Genomic DNA, 20616 nt, shown 5'->3' with positions numbered 1-20616 from the left:
CTAGGATGGAAGTTATATGGAAATGTACTTTTATTTTGTTTTTCAGCCATTGAGAACCAACATAATTAAGACATTGTCAGCCCATTAATCATTGGTAGAAAGGATATATAAAATTATGCCAGCTAGAATGTTGAATTGGGAACTTGGAAAAGCTCAATCATTGAAAATTTTATCTAAAGCCAGCAAAATTAATTACTTCAAGTTGTTCTGTACTGTGTTCATATATAGGTTTCGAATATGGTTTTGCCAATTTTTGAGGACCGCATTTAACATTTCCCAGTACAAAGTCCCTTGTAGAACTCGATCACCTCGTTTTCACTGGGAACTTGAGTAAGGATAAGACCTCGTTTTCACTGGGAACTTGAGTGTAGCAGGCCGAGCGAAATAGCTCGGGCCATTTTCGAACGTGATCCAGTGGTCGGATCAACTCTGAGTCACTTACCCTCAACGTTCGGCATTCCGACGACCTCCATAGCCGAGGGCCCTGTTAATTACGATTCACTTAATTGCCTCGGCCTCCAGCCCCCATACGGACGGGAAACGCGTTCGGTTGCAGACTCACCGATGGTCGCACCGCACGCTCGGTGCCGAATGAGCTTGGCCATCGTTCCGGCTCACCCGCATGGGAATAACAACCTTGTTCGTGGAGACGTTCGTGACGTCATCTGAGCTGTTATCAGGATGAGGATAGGAGCACATGAAAGTGTCAGCTCATCCCACAAGCGGTTACAAAATCCTAAACGTGACGTGAGGGTGACATCAGTCGACGCGTGTCGAGCGTAGGTGCAATCTTGAAGATCAAGCTAGGGAATTTCTATAAATACCCCATTATGCCCCTCTAGAAGAGGTACGCACAAAAGAAACCCTAGCTCTTGGTTTCTAATTTCTCTTGGCAAGTGAACTGATTTTTGCACCGGAGGCCCATTCTGGAGAACCTCTGGTGTGGTCTTTAGCCGTGCTTCATTTTGCAGGACAAAGAAAAAGGCTAGGAGCAGATCTCAAAATCTTGGCCCAAAAGAGTGAAAATCATTCGGAATGGAGCCCCACATCGAGTAAGGATTTTAAGATCTTTTTTGGGTTTTCTAAAAGTTGAAAGTGAGCGCAGCTTAATTAGCAGGAATATTAAGTTTTCAGTTAATCTCTCCTTAATAGAACTAAGGAGTGCAAAACTAGTCTTACACGTAATTTTCTTCTAGATTTTTTCATTTTTTTGTTTGTTGTGTGACACATATTAATGTGTACGTCCCTCAGCCCCTTTGGCTACTTGCGGAAGAAATAAAAAGTGATGTAGAACAAGTGGCAGCTGAATTTCTTGATCACTTGAACCGGCCAAAGCGTCGGAAGCTCGAAAAAGTTTTAATTGCAAATTGTCTAAATTGGTAAATTTCGGACGTGCTCCGAATGAGTACAAATTTGGTGGACAAATTTCAAACTAATTCATTCGTTTAGGCCTTGAATTTAATATTTTTTTTGTGAATTTCGCTGCGTCAAAACGGGATTGGAGGAGCGGTTGTACAACACGGGACTGCACAACACACTCCTTCAATCTGTCAAAATGAAAGGAGTGTAATTTCTCTTAATAATGAGAAATTTAGAAAGGAGTATGTTTTCTTATCGTCTCTTTAACCATCACAACGAGGGAGAGAAAATTCTTCCCCTCCAATTCTTTTTTTTTTTCCTCCCATCCAAAGAGGCTGAAGTCTTAACTTCACGTGATAGTGTTCCGGGTGCACCTAAAACCGTCAAATTGTGCTCCAAATCACTTCAAAATCACACATTTATACGAGGTCGTACATTTAATCATGCACTCCATGATTATACACAGTTGTGGAGTGCCCGAAATACCGTAGTATCCGGACTACAGAATAATTTCATAACAATCTAATCTCATTCGCGCCAAACACGAGAAAAACAAAGGCATCCTTTGAATGCTGACAAGGGTCAATAACCGAAGAATAAGGGCAACCCTTTATCAAATTACGCCCCTTCCCTATAAATATGGGGGAGATTGTGAGGGGGAGTGCTTATGATTTGAGAAACAGAAACAAGAGAAAAACCCAAACAAATCAGGTTTTTGTTTCTTTGGGGATCATTTCTCCAACGTTCAATCTGTGGGTCAAGAGAGAGAAGGGCAACATCAATGGAGAATCCACATGGTCCTGCCAGCTTCTGGACACAAGCAGATGCACTGCTCAGGAAGAACCTCGTCTTCCAGGTCTGTCCTTTTTTGCAACACCATCCCTTTGTGGAGTATCATTTGGGGATTTCAATTTTTTAAAGGTACATCAAAAGTACTTAACTTTTCAATTATACTCCAGCTCCGTTTGTTTTGGCATTACCCATTTTCCGTTGTTTGGCTAGAAAAAGAATGAGTTAAATATTTTGCAGAAAAGGGGTGAAATTGTTTTCCTGTAAGTTATTTTTGCATTTCAGCCCAATGACTCGACATTTCTCAAAATCACTTATTTCATTTCTTTCTTCTCTCAAATCATATTAAATCTAAAATGAGAGAGAGGAGGAGGAGAGAGAGCTTACTCGATTAAAATATTTCTAAGTCAGCAATCTACCATTCTTTTGAAAAATATTTTTCATGTGTCACCCAAATATGAAAAAATAAAAATTTAAAGTTTATATTTTGAGAAAATATTTTACATGTTGTAAAATATTTTTCATCAAAACAATTGGAGCCTGTATCCCGTAACTTTTCTCATATTTAAATGATGTAGTTAGTGGGACTTCATTTTGAACATAACGGAAATAATGGATTTTTTTACAAATATAACGACGTCCATTTTGCTCCCATGGAGTTCCATCCTATATAATGTTTAAGCTCGTGCCTACCATATAAATAAAACTTCTCTCCATTGCAAAAAAACAAAAGTCAACGTGTGGTGGGAATAATGAATTTTTAAAACACGGGACAGAATGGACCCGCCCCACTATGATATCATGTGAAAATTTTATATTCCACCCAAAAGTTTAAGCCATTGGATTGATAAGTCCCAATCCCATGTGGAATTGTAGTTGTTAACAAAATCTACCCCTGTAATACATTTGATGAAAAAACAAAAAAAAAACTTATTTCTGCTTTTAACTTATAGAAACAGAACCAACCACAGCAGATCATGCATTCAAATTTGGTTTCTCCTAGTCGCATGCATTGCTCAAATTCTTTTTTCCTGGATTTGTGCGATCCATTTAATTCATGAATTCATAAATAATGAATAGATAATCGGGTGGCTGCGGGATATTTTACTTTTGCTTTTCCTCTCACTCACAATAATAGAGGGCAAATCTCTATTTTCTGGTGGATCTTATTGGGGATTTTAGAGTGTGGTAAATCCTTTTTAGAATGTAATCATGTATGAATGGCGACTGATAAGAGGGTTCTGAGGGCAACTTGTATTACTCCATATCAAGGGGCCGGGGAGGTTGGGGGCAATCATACATGGTAAAGTGTTAATCAGCAACCCCAAGATTCTATTTTGGGGACAGGCTGAACAGCCAGATCCTTCGCTGTATTAATTTGGAATACAATTACCTATGAGATTCTGGTCATAATTTGAAAGAGTTTTGCCCCGGGTTGCTATTTCTTTTGCAGAAAAGAAGAAAGGCGGCGAATTGCCGGCTCATCTTATTCCCAGTTATCCTTTGTGCATTTCTTGTTGTGGTGAGGAAGTTCATGTCATTAAGCAGTGGAAAACAACCCAAACCTTTTCCTCGCGGCTATGTGTGCTCGGATGATGAGCTTTACTACAACTTTACCCTATGTTGGATTCCTACACCGCATGAATACCCTCCATTGCTGCAGATACCAGACTCTGATTATCGTGCAGTAAGAACTGCTTTTTTTCCATTTGGAGATTTGCCTGATGGGTCATGCAAGAAGACCAACTCATGTCCTGTAACTGTTCTTGTTACCGGGAGTAATAAGTCCCTTGGACTAGGTAGCTCTCTAAGTTTTGTCTGAGCATCTCCAGTGGTAGGCTTTTAAAATCTCTGCCAACACCATCTTCTATGATTTGTTATTCCTCAATGTTGGGAGCCACAAATCGCACAAAATGAATAATTCCCTTTGCACCATCATTGCAGGACTGGAAACTAATATCTTTTTGCATCATAGTATGCCATAGATTATGGTTTTGGCATTGCTGTTTTCACATCAACTAGTGGAGATGCTATAACCAATAATCACCGTCACCACATATCCTAATCTTGATTCTGTCACTATTTTTAGATTTGGCTGGACGGTTTTTCCCAAGATCTTCCATTTTAATTACCTCTGACATCTTGCAAAGATTTGCTGATGGGGTGTTTGTAAGTTCTATTTCCTCTGCTTATGCTCCTCTACCTTTTTCTATGTTCTTGAAAATCACGTCAATAGTTAGAATCTGAAATAAATGGACATGAATTACCTTTTGTAAAAGCACAACCTTCGATTCAATTTTGTATTTGACAGCAAAGGGGATGAGAGTTTCTGATTGATGGTTTGGAAATAAACTGGTGATGGCAGTTATTTGAAATTCTTTGATTAAAAAAATATCAAACTTTAGAGTGAATTTCGGCAAAATTGCCTTTACCATCACAATCTGTACTCTCGACCTTAGAGTTATCATGCTACCTCCATTAGTTAACCTCCTTCAATTTCATAAGTGCAAAACTCATCGAAATGGAGCTTCAGGTTTTTGTTGCTATTCATCGAAGGTATAAATGTTTGAGCTTTAGTTTTCCTATTGTCTCAAGATTTTTACGTTAGTTCTCCTGGTAATATCATTTCTGAAAATGTTCAGGGGTCGGTTTCCCAGCCTGGAGAAAAGTCAGGTCCAGAGATGTATCTCGATTCAGCGTTTTTTTCAGATGATACTACGACTATCTATAACATTCAACGTCGATGCCGTCGGAACTCCTCATCATTTATTCCTACGGGATCCAAGGGAATGAAAGAAGGTATTACCATGCATCCCTGAGGTCTTGACTCCTTAATTCTTTAGTATTTTTGTTTGTTGATTTTCTATTTTATTCGATTCTTGTTATGTATCTAGAAAATTATGTTGTGTTTCGTTCCTTGAACTTTGGAAACTCACAAGTTTAAAGATATTTTTACTCGGGATAGGGTCACACACAAAGACACTAAATATACGTGGTTCGGATTATCACCTAATCCAAGGATGGAATCAGACTTTTCATTTCACTGGAATAAGGTTTTTACAATAGAAAACACTCTCTCTCTCTCTCTCTCTCTCTCTCTCTCTCTCTCTCTCTCTCTCTCTCTCTCTCTCTCTCCTCTAGCATTCTGAATCTCTGATTACAAGCATTTCTAGTGAGGAGTAAGGAAGAAAATCCAAGGGTATTAATGGCGAATCCACACACGAGGCATACCAAATACTAGCGTGAGTTTTGAAGTCCAATATGGCCATGCATGATCAGTAGGCCCTTCCCTGCTTTCACACATTGGTGAATTGTAGCAATCACTCCCTCTGCCCCGTGTGTGGTAAACGCTCCTTGCCGTCATTCGTAGATCTACCCTAATCGCCCTCACCCCATCACGGAGTGCCAACACCTTCTTTCTAGGGTGCCGTGCAAAGATCACATCTTTGATGACTGTGACTCCACCTCCCTATTTCCTAAGTTCATCTTTCTGGAGGTGCTACCATCACTGATTAAAATCGCGAGAAAATGAGTCTCGCTTTGTGGTCGTTGTTGTGGTAGACGTCGCTGTACAGCTTTCAGAACACGACTTCCTCTCATTGCTCTAAGCTTCTTTATGAACTTTCTCGAGCTCCTACACACCCTTGGATCCTTCTTTATGCATCTCAGAATCGCCTTGGGCCTTACGATTTCTCATGCGCCTATTGCTTATGCGTTTGTGGCTTTGTGTGACCACTTTGCTTTCTATTCACCTCGACTTCTCCCTGTTCTGCTGAACCCTGTATCATAGAGCTCCTCTTGCATCCTGAGAGAAACTGTATTCGTTTTCAGTCTCATCATCCTTCCGTCAGACATACAGAATCTGATTATCCTTTATCATGCTACCTAATTCAATGGCCATCCTGATAATACCATCATTGTATGCCACGTAATTTGTGAAGCTTCTATTGTTGGCGCATGTGTGAACTAAACAACTAGATATTGGGGATTCGAACGTCCAATCGAAGAACAAACCAAGAACAAAAAACAATCTCAAGCAAGAAAAGAACAAGACACAGAGATTTACGTGGTTCCGACTTAAGCCGATTGCTTAATCGTACTCCACGGGGTGTTGGGGTGTTTCACTATGATGAAAGTATGAAATGAAAGAGTTTCAATTGGCGGCAACCCTAGCTTTGGTTTTATAGTCCAAGCAAACTAGTACATCCGAAAACTCTAAAAAAAACACGCATCTCACGTAATCAGCATGCCCGTTCATCCATACCAACTTGACCTTCGTCCGGACGAGCATCTTCTTCGTCCAGACCAACTCCACTCTGGTCCGGACCAGTTTTCCAGAAGCTCCAATTCTTTAATTATGTTCGTGCTCGTTCGGATGAGATTTCCAGAATCTGTCTTCACATGCACGCAACACGAGAGAAACATCTGCTCTAATTTCCAACTCCCTGTGCTTGCAGCTGTTGCTAGACTGCCACTTCCTGATCCTCGAAATCTCAAACTATTGCTAGTTCTGATGACTTGTCTTTATCCTTGTCGGCTTTGCACTTTGGGAAATTCCACTTGATGTGTCAGAGATTCAGCCTAACCAACAAACACAATGCGCAAAGATAATCAAAAACTGTAAAACAAGAATGCGAAGACACAGATTTTATGTGGTTCCCCAACAGAAAGTTAGATACATCAACAGCAACACACTAGTTCCCACTATATTATCAAATTCAGAAAGAGTTACAAGTTACATCGGCTGCCACGTATAGCAAGTATTTATACCCTAGGGTTATATCATCAATAACCGTATACTCCTGTCCGGGCAGGTCGAACACCGAACCCTTAGCGAAGCACAACTAAAGTTGAATCAGGCTTCACAAGCCCAATATGATGTGCCCTTCATAGTCTCCATATAAGTAACAGTGTGACCTCTAGATCTAGATCTTTCGTTGTTGGAAACCCCGCTAGCTTTGCCTTGAGTTCTACCCTTCTCGTCTATCAAAAAGGCATGTGATCATCCTAATTGATGGTGCCCATTTACTTCATGTGTGCTTCCTAATTGAACTGGACATCCTTGACAATACTCATGGTCCTCTTTCTATTCAGCGTTGAATTTCTAAGAGAAATTACCATAGGCTCCTAGTCGACTGGTAGGGAATTCAGAACCAGCAGGGCTTATGTTTTGTCATCGAACTTCTATTCAACACTGGCTAGCTGGTTTATGAGGTTCTAGAGCTCACTCGTATGCCCAATGATGAACTGTCGCTCCAGAGCTTCAAATTTACAAGCCTTCTCATGAGCAGCATCTTGTTCCGCTACGTCTTCAAATGATCGCTTCCATCCTCTTCCATAACATATATGCGCTTGTCTATTGGGCTATGTGGCGGAACACCTCGTGCTCAACACACTACCTAACCAACCCGATTGCCTTCCTGTTGAACCCGATCACCTTCCTGTTGAGTTCCTTCCAGTCCTCATCACTCATTTTCATAGGTTTGAAAACATTGCACTCCAGATGATTATACAGATCCTTGCAGAATAGCATATCCTCCATTGGTGGCTTCCAAATCGGTAGGTGTCAACAGGATTAGGAAACTCATATTGATCTCTGCCATTTCGCTTTATTCGCGTTGAAGCTATGCACTCATGTGTTTCTAGATGAGATGAGACAGTATATCATCGAGGGTGCATTTGACACCAATGTTAGCACTAAAGGTGGCAAATGGGCAGGTTTGGGCTGGGGTTGAATATGGGCGGATTGAATATGGGTCAATAATAGACGGGTTGGAACAGTTCGGGTCAAATATGGGCCAAGTCTTACCCAAATCCAACCAGTTTTCCTTCATTCTCTCAATGGACCCATATTTCCTCACTCCAACCACCAGTACAATAATAATGGACCCAAAACTTACCCAAGAAGAACCAAAACATTTCTCCCATTTCAGTGTGGTATGGTCTCCTCATTTGTGACAAGTTTTACAGAAAGAGAGGGTTAAGTAATGACTAATAGTAACTTAATCATTTAATTAGAAGATAGTCCGAAGATTTAAATGTATTTCGTCTATTTCTGTTTATTTTCTATATGAACAATTAGCACACGCATTGCGCGGAACTGAATTCAAATTGTCAAATACCACCTGGAACCGGATTGCTTCGGTCAAATATGGTGTGAATCAATCACTTTTCAGGCCAAAGTGGCCGAATCCCTGAACTACAGCCTAAATTGGTGAATTCAGTTAGAGTTGGCTGGACGCAAAATTGCCAAAGTGATCCGGCTCGTCACCGCTAATGACGTGGGTGCTTACTTGGCTGCCACATGATGTTGACGTGGCTTCCACGTGTCACTGGCATGGCGCTTCTAGGACCCCTTTGCTGACTGGCCTATCACGTGGTGCTAACATGCCTGTTGACTCAGCACTGACTTGGATCTTATGTGACGCGAGGTAATCGTATTCTTCCTCTGACTGCGCGTGCCTTGTATGGCAGAGTTGATCTCAAGCATGCTACTTCTGGCAGCACGTGAGACAAACGCCGGTTGATTGATGGTGGCGGACATAACGGTTGCAATTGTCTAGTTGAGATGTACCTATTTCTGGTGTCAAATTGAATTTTTGACGAATTGTGTCTGTTGTCTAAAGTCTAAACCAAAACAGAGGTGATTTCATGTCCTTCCATTGACCTCCCGCTCAACCGAACTCTAATACTGATTGTTAGGAATTAGGGTAACACAAACACACAGACACCAAATATACGTGATTCGGTCCATTGCCTACTCCATGGAGAGAATCGGACTTTTTCAATTCCCTGGGAAAATGAGTTTACAACTGAAAACTAGAATTTGGAGAACCTTTCTGTACGTCCGTCTTCCAGGGCGATTGGAAAAGGAGTCTGTCTCTCTTGCTCGTAATTCCATATTTCATTATTCTGATGGAGAAAGAATCTCTTCTGAATGACCAAGTCATGATGACATTAAAGGAGTAAGGAAGAAAATCTCTCTCTCATCCTGGTTCTCTTCGTGCTCTCTCTGTATCTCTAGCCTCTACCACTTGGATTACAAAAATTATAGAAAGGAGTATAGAAGAAATGGCGTGAGTTTTGGAGTTCAAAATGGCTGAGCTGCTGCATGAGATATACCAGATACAGGCATGAGTTTTGGAGTTCAAAATGGCTGAGCATGATGCCTGTTCCCCCCTTCCACACAAGTGGGGGAATTCCAACAATTTTTCCATGTAGTGTCTGGAATTTTTTTTATTTTTTTGCTCAGCGGAATGTCTGGAAAATTAGAAGTCTATCGGGTTCGGTTCATTGAACTTTTGGAAACTCGCAATTTATCAGAAATTGGGTGTCTTTTGTTGTTAAAGATAATTGGTTGATGTTGCAAGTAGTTAGACTGATCCTCTCTCTCTCTCTCTCTCTCTCTCTCTCTCTCTCTCTCTCTCTCTCTCTAGGTATAGCTGTAAAATGCATCAAGGGTTTACGATTGTGGCGCAATGGTTCTTCCGAGATCAATGATGAGATTTTCAAGGGTTACCCGACCAGGAATTCGGAATGGAAGGGCAATGAGATAGTAGCAGGTTAGTTTACTGACTGGATCTCTCTGATACTCGTTTTTGGCAAGAAAGCTGTTTTCTGAACCCTCATTTGGTTTTCAATTTTTTGCACAGCCTACGATTTCTTGAACTCCAACAACAAGAACTTTAATGTCAGTGTTTGGTACAAGTCTAACATGAATGAGGACAATCAAGCGAAGGCAAGGTCTATCATGAGGGTTGCTCGCTCAGTGAATTTGGTATCTTTCCTAACCTTTACCTTCCATATTGCAGCGGTTTCACAGTTGTGTTATAAAGCTCAAACTCAAAACCTTCCAATTTTTTTTTTCTCATTGTTTTTCCGCATTCCATATGAAGTATGTTTTCTGCTATACATGCCTATGGATGTGTCGCTTTTCGTTTTATGGGAAGGGTTGATTGGAAGATGATTATCTGTTTTTTGGCTGAATTAACGTCTACCAGAAATATTGATTTTATTTTTGGGCTTGGGTTAAGATACATGTTATACGGACTAGGATATACCAAAGTTGGTAGTAAGATTACATGGTTGAATTAGGATTTGAGATTATGGAAATTAGAGATATTTGGAGCATTCTGAATGTAAATTCTGGACTAACAACATTTTCCCTTTTTTCAAAATTTCAGAAAAATTTGTTAGAGCATTAGTGTACCAAGGCTTAACTTGTTTGAACTCTTGTACTTTATATGAACCAAAATGGTGCCTGATTACACCTCCATTGCATCACTGGTATAAATGTGTATTTCCAAGTAGAAAGCTTTAGCTTAACATAGGAAGTTCAGATTATACTTAAGGGGAATGCTAGAGTTGGCAAAATGATGAAGTTAGTGCAAAAGACTTTATAGCCAATAGGGGAAAGAGGAACTACTTAACAGATCAACCTATGCAAATGACATACAAACATAATACCCACACATCCAAACCTTTTGGTGGCTGTTTCTTTAAAGCCGTTAGCCAATATGATGGGTGTTTGGATTTGAATCCTGGGACCACATAAATCTAAGCCATATCATTGCGTAATGATTATGCCTTATATTTCATTTGCATGTTCAAGGTAACATCAATCACTGCTCTTCCTGATTAACATCTGAGCCTTTCTCCTAGTAAGCTTGCAATATATAGGGAGAGTATGGATTCTCTAAATTCTTTCTAGTATTTCTCATTTTCTCATGATCTGGGCTTCTCCTTTTCATTACTGGATATTTAATTTGCATGGTTCCATGAACTCTTCTGCTTGAGAGAAGTAAACGGAAGGAAAGAAATGGTAAGCAGAATTGAAATTGCATTTTAAGACTAATTTCTAGACTGCCAATTGCTTACTTCCTCCAATTTTCTCATTTTTTGTTTGTGTGTAATCCCTTCTGAGCCCCTCAATCTTAGATTGATCTTGTTTGGCACCTCTGGAGGGTTCTCTTCTGAAACTGTAACTATGGGGTTTCCTTCTCGGGCTGCATTCCATCTAAGGTGGTTGGTACTTTGATTCTTGATTGATTTTACGTTAGTGGATAAGTCATTGGACTTTCTTTTCATAGTTAATTTTCCAAACCAAGTTGATTTTCTCATCTAGTTTGATGTTATCCTTGTGAACTTTGAATGTTTCCTACCAATGGGCAATATTTATACTCCTACCAATTGGCCACCAAAAAAAAAAAAACACTATGAAAGATGTTGGTGATTTCAGTTTATTGAGATATAACATCATTTTGAGTTTAATGAACTGTAACTTTTCGTATATTTGTATGTCATCTTTTGCATTGTCTGTTTATTGTCTTTTGCATTCTTCTTCTTCTTACTCTTTCGCGGAGCTTGTTGAGTTTATGAATTTTTGGTGCATATACTGAACTTGATCATGTTGAAAAACTGTATGAGAACTGCATTAAATAATAGCAAACGGTGACTTTCACAGTGCATAAATATACAGGTCTCCAATGCCTACCTCGAGTTTCTTCTTGGGACTAATTTCAAGATACACTTTGAGTTTGTCAAAGAAATGCCCAAGTATCCCGATTCAACACGGACTGACGATATCATTTCTAGCTTCTCCACGCTCTTCTTTACATGGATTGTTCTACATCTAATTCCTGTGAGTATTTGAACTTAGTCTGCTATAATAAGAAATTTTTTGCTGACAGTACTGATGGCATGCATGTCTTTCTAAGCTATTTCTCAAAGGATATCCATTCTTTCAAATTATGCAAAGCTCTTGTATTTTGGAATATCCCGCTATTCGTGAAACCATATTAAATAGTGCTCCGAACCTTGTAGTGAAAGATTAGAGCAACCGAAACTATATTAGTACATTAAATTGGATAGGTGAGATAAATCTAATGATGTATCTGCTGGAAGGAGAAATAAATGCATCTTGTGGCAATTTAAACTCAGGGTATGTGGGTGTGAGAGCCCAAAAGTGGGCAACAATCCCACGTCGACCATGAAATGAAATGAAAAGTAATAAGGTATATAAGCTAGCGCCCTCCAACTACTGTATAACTTAAGGTTAACCTTTTGAGCCATGTGGTTAGACGAATGGTTAGCAGGTCAGCTAAGGCGGGTCGTTACAGTTGGTATCAGAGCACAACCCTGATCTACATGGTGGGGGCTACCTCTAGAATCTGATACGAGCACACAGATTGTGCTGTACAGAGCTAAGTGCCACACCATGGCCACCATGTTGTTGGGCCAATGCAACAAGGATGTTGCATCATAAAGTGGGGAGATTATGAGAGCCCAAAAGTGGGCAACAGTCCCACATCTACCATGAAATGAAAAGTAATAAGGTATATAAGCAAGGGCCCTCCAACTACTGTATAACTTGAGGTTAACCTTTTGAGCCTCGTGGTTAGGCAAATGGTTAGCAGGTCAGCTGGGGCGGATCGTTACACTAGGACTATGGAGTCAAACTGAAAGTACTGATGGTATGCATGTCTTTCTAAGGTATTTCTCAAAGGATATCCATTGTTTCAAATTATGCAAAGGTCTCGTATTTTAGGATATCCTGCTGTTCGTTAAACCATAGTAAATAGTGATCTGAACCTTATAGTGAAAGAAAGATTAGAGCAACCAAACTATATAACTAGATTAAATTGGATAGGTGAGATAAATCTAATTTATCTACTAGAAGGAGAAGTAAATGCATCTTATGGCAATTTACACACTCGTGGTATGTGGGATTATGGACTTTTCTTTATAAACAAGGTATCAATGATCCTTGAAATACTCCCTCCGTTCCATATTGCTTGTCCTGTATGGGGGACATGCAATTAATGCATGTCTCCTTGGAAAGTTTTATTAAAATTTCCAAGCTTACCCGTTATTCTCTTAAATTAAAATTCTTTTTGATCATTTATGAGGGCTAGTTTGTGGAAATTCACACTCTTTTGAGTTTGAATTTTCAAAGAGGACATTTTGAGACATCCCAAAATCGAATACAGCACAAGCAATGTGGGACGAGGGAGTATTTTCCATGACTCAATAGTCTTACACCTTGTTAATAATAACATAATCCACAACCCTTTTAAGTGGTCTCTGATTGTTTTCTCTGTTTTTTTCTCATATTGTACTTTGTTAACTGTTTTTCGACGTAGGTTATAATGACATATCTGGTTTATGAGAAGCAGCAGAACATTCGAATTATGACGAAAATGCATGGGCTTGGTGATGGACCTGATTTGATGATCTCTTACATTTATTTCCTCGGCCTATCTTCAGCTTACATGTTGGTTTTTTGGGCGTCCTGCTTGTTTCTGGGTAATGGTAACACAACTTCTTTATTCCTTATTTTCATTTAAAAGTCCACTCATTGTGCCTGTTGCTCCCTTGCAGAATTAGGGTCATTCAGAGCCCATGACTATGATCTGCAATTTGTGTTTTTTTTCCTTTATATCAACTTGCAAATTGCACTTTCCTTTCTAGTTGCTCGAATGTTCTCAAAAGTGAAAACTACTTCAGGTTTGTGTCTCAACTAATTGATGTCATTAGAGTGAAGAGCACAGTTCCTATTTCGACTTAAAAAGCAGTTCTCTAACATAAATGGTTTGATGATTTCAGTTGTAGCATATCTTATCGTCTTTGGAACTGGGCTGGTAGGAAAATTTTATCTAGAGCAAAAGGTTGTTGATCCATCATTCTCAAGTAAGTTATAGAAATTCTTTAGTCGATGTTGTTTGTTTGTTTGCATTCCAATTATTGGTTTACGATTTTTCTCCTGAAGATATAGGCAGTTTTTGACAGAAAATTTGTGCTATGGTTAGTTGCTTCTTGGTACCTGTTTCAAAGTTTTAAATGTTTGTTCATGCAGCCAAAACCTGTTCTATAGTGGCAGTGGCATGCTGGAAAGAATGACGTGATTTTGTGTTATATCCTTTCCATATGGAGCAGTACTTGCACTGTTTAATGTGAATTCAGGAGTAACTTGTTAATTCTAAGGTTGAATTTCTGGTTAATTATTGCTGAGTTAGTGGTCCTGATTTCTTTATCAAACTCAATACATCACACCTATGTAACATAGACTTGGGCACAGCAGAGCAAAAAAAAAAGAAGACTTGGGTACAGCTTACTGACGGCTCTAAATTTCTTATCAACAGGCGCAAGATGGTTGAATGTTCAAATATTTATATACTACCTTTTTATTGGCAAAATCGCTTTTACAACTTGTCATAAAGCATTTTTTGTGCATAATATTGCAGTTCCATATGTAGTTGGTTATACGATAACTTCTACTTGCTAATAGACATGCTTGCCCCACATATTTTTTACCCTTGATCAGTTGTTGAGTGTATTCCAAATTAGCATGGTCCATGCAACATAGAATCAGTTACACTGCTGTATTCTTGATACTTGGTATGGATGATTTAGTGCCTGCTAGTTTGTTTGTTTTTTTGTTAGAGCATATTTGATTTTAATGTTTGGCTACTATTATTGGATTCAGGTTATACCTTTTGTGCTCTAATCATCATACGAATCATATTCCATTCTTCTAGGTAACTTGGTTACTGTAATGGAGCTGTATCCTGGTTTGGCTCTGCATCGTTTGTTTTTTGAGTTTTCAAATAAAGCCCGCGAAGCAACACTTTCACACAGTAGTGGGATGTCATGGGAAGATCTGAATGACAGAAGCAATGGCATGAAGGAAGTGTTGATAATCATGGTTGCGGAATGGTTCGTGTGTCTTTTTGTCTCCTACTGTCTTGACAACAAGAGTTCAATATTTTGCTTCCGAAGGAAGTCTAATCCATTTTCCCAGTCGGCTTTTTTGGAAGATTTTGATCGGTTGGAGAAACCTGACATCGCCCAAGAGGTAAGTCTGCTTATCATCCTTATCGATTTCAAGAAATTAAAGAAGGGATAAATGCTGGACACCCAGAAAAGTAACATCCACTCTCTACCTATTCCCTTTTCATGTATATGTATGTTATCACTTGCTTAATGCTTGGAAAGTAAACAAATTTTTCCTAATGCACATTGGAGCAATCTCAGATTTTACTAATTGTATTTCAGATTGTGAGACGATATCTGGTTATCCACTATTGAATCTTATCGAGCCAGGCAAATTGAATCTTGAAATAACAATTATATCAACCCTGTGCTTTCCCTTCAATGGAGTGTAAAATTGATGAACCCTTTTCTGTTTCTCTGCATTTTACTGTAGTGGGTTATTTGATTCTCTCACTCTTGAGATCTGCTTCAGTAAGTGCATACTGTGCATTATCAGATTATATTTCACCTTTTGTTTTCTTGTTCACTGTTGTTTTTGATAGAGGGAAAAGGTGGAAGAGTTGCTTGTTCGGCCAGATAGAAGTTGCTCTGTCATTTGTGATAAACTGAGGAAAGTGTATCCAGGAATGGATGGAAATCCTCGAAAAGTGGCAGTCCATGGGTTGTCTCTTGCGTTGGCTCGTGGAGAATGTTTTGGTATGCTCGGACCAAATGGTGCAGGGAAAAGCACTTTTATCAAGATGGTCAGTATAATTGTTCTACCTCTTGAATATTAATGTTTACACCGGTTTTTCATCCCGAACACCTGTAATTCTTCGTATCATCGACTTACGGTCTTATTAAGGTAGTTCATAGTTCCAATCAATCTCAATAATTGGTTTTTGCAAGAAACGTAACTGGCATAAAAAGAGGGTCCCAAATCTCGTCAAATTTGGAAAATTAGTGCAAGAGAATTCTCTTTCTCACCATTTCTCATCTCTTTCCGCTGCATGCAGTATACCTGATCGGTTGTTATGCGAGCTCCTCCATTACATTCAACCATCATTTTGGATTTCATTCTTGCAGAACTAAGCCTTGTACAAATTACTATTATTCCTAGTATTATTATCATTTTCCTTCTACCCTGGAAAGATCTATATGTTCAGTTCAATACACTTATTGATATCCTTCTTTATCAACATCCCATATTAGTTTATGTTCTGACAGTTGCGAGGTAGAGAAAAATAAACCAACAAGCAAATCAAATAAGGAAACAAAGATTATGTGGTTCCGCCTAAATATAAGCTTTGAATGTACTCCACGGGTGAAGAGTGATGCAGGATACACTATGACTGTTGAGAGATTACGAAGAGTCAGATATATCAGTTGGTCACTCTCAAAGAAGCACCCAATATTAGGGACAAAACTCCATTGGAACCCAAAGGGAAATAAAATACCATAGCGGATCCCGAAAGAAACCCAAAACCCATCATCTAGTATGAAAAACGAATGGACAGATAATGAAAATGGTGTTCTCATTGCAATGGTATATTTGGAAACAAGTAGTTTCAATCCTATCATATTTTAGGCAAAACAAACATATTGTTAACAATCCCATCATCTAATCTTGTGCAAAACAAACATGAAAGAAGGATTCATATCCTCATTGATAGTCTCATCTCATTATCAATCCTAATCATAATCCCACCTCATTACAAATCCCACCAAAACGATATCTGTTATCAAACACGCCCTAATATCAAACCCAAGGAACTCCAAACTCCACAATGATACCTGAAGAAAACTCTCCACGAAGCCGATTGCGTGTCACCGGGCAAGGCAAGGCATGGCACGACTCTACTGAGCAAAACTAGATTTCCTCGGCCGTTTGCCTTCAAATCGTCGTGCTTTCACGTCCCGTGGGTAATGCTCGAAAAAAAGACCAAAAATGGCATTTGACGGGTCTAGCCAAGGCATGGCAAGCTGATTGCTTCTCACCGGGCAAGGCAAGGTAGCACAACTCTACCGAGGAAAAACTAGATTTCCTCGGCCATTTGCCTTCAATTCATCGTGCTTTCACACCCTGTGGGTGATGCTCGAAAAAAAGACCGAAGGCGGCATGCTCTTTTATGGTACTTAAAGGAGCCTCACCATAATAGACCCAGAGAGAACAAAACCCTAGTGTTAACCAAATTCCCTATCTAAAAGAAAATCCCAAAAACTAAGCCAAACCTACTTAAAATGGGTAGTCTCCTGGTCTGCCCGTTCTGACTGACTTGAGCCCCGTTCGGATGGGAAAAAAGAAGCTTTCTGCACAACAAAAGTTGATGGGTGATCTGGACGGACATGACTCCATCCCCGATGCTCAAGTGCAAAATTCAAGTCAGTTCTAAGAGTTTAGGCGAATGTGCCCGTAGCATTTTTCTTAATGTTAGACGTTTTGGAAATAGATTATGTCAGCCATATTGTTTATGAAGAAGTTCGCCCGTCCTTGTTCACAGATGATCGGGCTGACACGGCCTAGCGCTGGGACAGCCTTCGTGGAGGGTCTGAACATACAGACTGATATGAAACAAGTATATACCAGCATGGGTGTTTGTCCACAACATGAGTATGTTTGGATTATCTACATGTAGTTTTTTATCTTTACTTCTTTGTTCCACAAATTAGAAAGCATTTTCAATTTCCTGAACAATTGTGCAGCTTACTTTGGGAAACACTTACCGCAAGGGAGCACCTACTTTTTTATGGTAGGCTCAAGAATCTCAAAGGTCCCGCCTTACACCGAGTAAGTCAATTGTAGCCTTCACTGTGATAATAGTGATGTTAAAATTCATTATATTAGAGAACATTTAGGGAAGATCCATCAGAAAAACCATTTTGAACTGAAATAAATTTTTAGTTTGTTGAGCGAAGTTGGAATGGAACAGTCACCTTTGGAATGCTAATCCCAACAGTCAGTCTGCAGGAAAATGACACAATGTACACTAATAGTCGGATGATTGTGCACAATTTAGGTGTATGGCCAACAATTCTGTTCTTCCTATAAACATTCCACCGCACCAAACAATCCATTGCTACATAGTTGACCATAGCAAGGGGGGCTAATTTCAAAATTTGTCAGTCTTTATTATTGTGTTACTGTGCAGGCAGTGGAAGAATCTCTTAGCAGCGTCAATCTACTTAATGGAGGGGTTGCTGATAAGCAAGCTGGTAAATACAGTGGAGGCATGAAAAGGAGGCTTAGTGTCGCCATTTCGCTTATTGGAGACCCCAAAGTATGTCATAAATTGTGTTGTTTACCTTTGTAGTTGTATCGTTGTTGGATATTTTTATCCCCAGCATGCTAACATGACATATGTTATTTGTTTGGAAATAAATAAATAAAATAAGGTTGTCTACATGGATGAGCCGAGTACTGGACTGGATCCAGCTTCGAGAATTGAATTATGGAAAGTTGTGATGCGTGCAAAGAAGGAAAGAGCAATTATACTCACCAGTACATTCCCTCCTCTCTGTCGAATAAAATAGAAAATTATACATTATTGGATTTGGTCTCTCCAGACTAACTATGTTTCATGCAATCGTTATTGTTCAAATTTATTAATGATGCTCTATGGTTTCAGCACATTCCATGGATGAGGCTGAACATCTCTGCGATCGTTTGGGAATATTTGTGGACGGCAGATTGCAGTGCATTGGAAACGCAAAACAGGTAATGGTATTTTCATTTGTCAAATTCTTTGATATGGTCCATATGGAGATGAAATTCTGTTATTGATACTGAGAATTTTCGTGTAATTCTGAGTAGATTGATAGGTGATGTTTATCTCTCAAGAAAAACTTATTCACAGAGGAGCCGTGAATAAGTTTCTCTCTTATCTCAATATATAGCAAGCAAACTCTCTTCGGAGGAGAAAAACATACAAGGGAGAGAACAATGATATTTGCAAATAAATTCACCAGAATGAAATAAATTTCCAAAAACAAAGATACAAAACCCTGTTGAGGATAACAACCCTTTTTGACTCGAACAATTGTAGCTCCCTCTATGATATATTTTCCCATTTGGTCAGTTTTATATATATATATATATATATACACACACACACACTATATCATTCAGATGCATCACTATTAGGAATTTTGTTTTTCATCATCAACATTTGATACAATCCTACTTATTGATGAATTCCAGTTAAAGGCCCGATATGGGGGATTTTACGTGTTCACCATTACGACATCATCCGAGAATGAGCAAGAAATGGAGAGGTTGGTTCGTCATATCTCTCCTAGTGCTAACAAGACATACCACCTATCAGGAACCCAAAAGTTTGAGCTTCCGAAAAATGAGGTCAAAATCGCAGATATGTTCGAAGTAGTTGAGGCTGCAAAGAGCAAGTTCATTGTTCAGGCATGGGGTATTGCTGATACGACCTTGGAGGATGTCTTCATCAAGGTCGCATGTGGGGCAGAGGCATTCAACGTCACATGATCGCTATATACAAAGTACGAGGATGCTACATACATATAAAGTTTGGGAATCGCAGATGGGCATGGCATGTACGAGTCATGAGGAACCAATTGTATTGATGGATGTGAAGGGCCACTCCGAGGCCCCAAGCATACAAGTGATCTAAGCCATTTATTAATTATTAATATATTTTTGTGTTTTCTTAGAGTCCAATATCATGAATCCTGAATGAAGAAACGAAACATGGATCAAATAATTGTAATTATCCGATTAAGATGATTTTATCATGGCAATATAAAATATTATTTTAAATTTAATGAACAATCCGGATCATTTGTATGAGACGTCGACGTCGCAATGAGCCTTACAAATTCATCGACACACTATAAGTACTCCTGAAACCAAGCATTCTGTTATGACACCGGAAACTTCCAGAGTTCGTATCCATTGTCGACTTCTATTTCCATTTTTTTTTATGTGTGGTGAAAACGGGGAATAATATCATTAATTAGAAGAAATGAACGTAAGTCTAGGGTAAACAACCTTCGGACATCTGCTCTTAATTGAATAGAAACAACACTTGACATAATTTCTAACAAATGAAAACCAGCATCCATAATGTAATCATAAGTACCATTTGGAACCCCAAGTTTGCGAATCAATCAGCACAACCATTCCCTTCGCAATAGCTATGCATCACCTCCGTTACTCCCAACTTCTGCAAAAGGTACATGCAATCGTCAATAATGCACTAAGTTGTTGGGTTTCATCACATGGTTTAGCAAGTAATGTAATCATAACTATCGAGTCTGTCTCAATTTCGAGGCTCAGGAGGCGTAATATTATATTATCTATCCGCTAATTGAAGACCATCACGCAAACCCCATGGATCTGCCGCCAAACTAGTACCAGCTCCAATGTTGCGGCATTAACCTATCACCCAGTTACCATAATGATCTCTAATAAGGCCTCCTGAGGTTGCCTTTGATGAGCTGTTCCGGGATGCTCCATCCGAATTGAAGTCATTCACTTTTGCTGCTACCCCGGCTAATTTCCAACCGTAGTTTTCCTTTCTTGTGCTGCCGCTAAAATAAGACTTGAAATGCTATCCCGAATGCTTTTCGATTCTTGTTAAGCCAAATGTTCCACCAAGCAATAGGAAATATGGTCACCCAAGACTTGGTTAGAGTCTTAGAGAAAAAAAGATGTCTAGACTGACAGTTTGATTTTACCCAAGAAGGAAT

At 39.3% G+C, this 20616-nt stretch overlaps 1 protein-coding gene across 1 annotated transcript; it reads left to right on the top strand.

Annotated features, from left to right (window-relative positions):
- The first annotated feature begins 2041 nt into the window (after positions 1-2041).
- LOC131299966 (ABC transporter A family member 10-like) lies at positions 2042-19689 on the top strand. Its single transcript, XM_058325562.1, has 18 exons — positions 2042-2215; positions 3602-3947; positions 4238-4317; positions 4791-4947; positions 9585-9710; positions 9801-9925; positions 11627-11788; positions 13290-13452; positions 13528-13653; positions 13753-13836; positions 14685-15001; positions 15462-15662; positions 17400-17509; positions 17602-17686; positions 18048-18176; positions 18292-18397; positions 18525-18613; positions 19097-19689. The coding sequence occupies exons 1-18, from the start codon at positions 2141-2143 to the stop codon at positions 19391-19393; spliced, it is 2778 nt and encodes a 925-aa protein (XP_058181545.1). The 5' UTR covers positions 2042-2140; the 3' UTR covers positions 19394-19689.
- Positions 19690-20616: the final 927 nt, after the last annotated feature.

Source organism: Rhododendron vialii, chromosome 9a (genome assembly GCF_030253575.1).
Source record: "Rhododendron vialii isolate Sample 1 chromosome 9a, ASM3025357v1".
In the NCBI taxonomy this organism is placed as follows: domain Eukaryota; kingdom Viridiplantae; phylum Streptophyta; class Magnoliopsida; order Ericales; family Ericaceae; genus Rhododendron; species Rhododendron vialii.
This window is presented reverse-complemented; position numbering and strand designations above follow the sequence as displayed.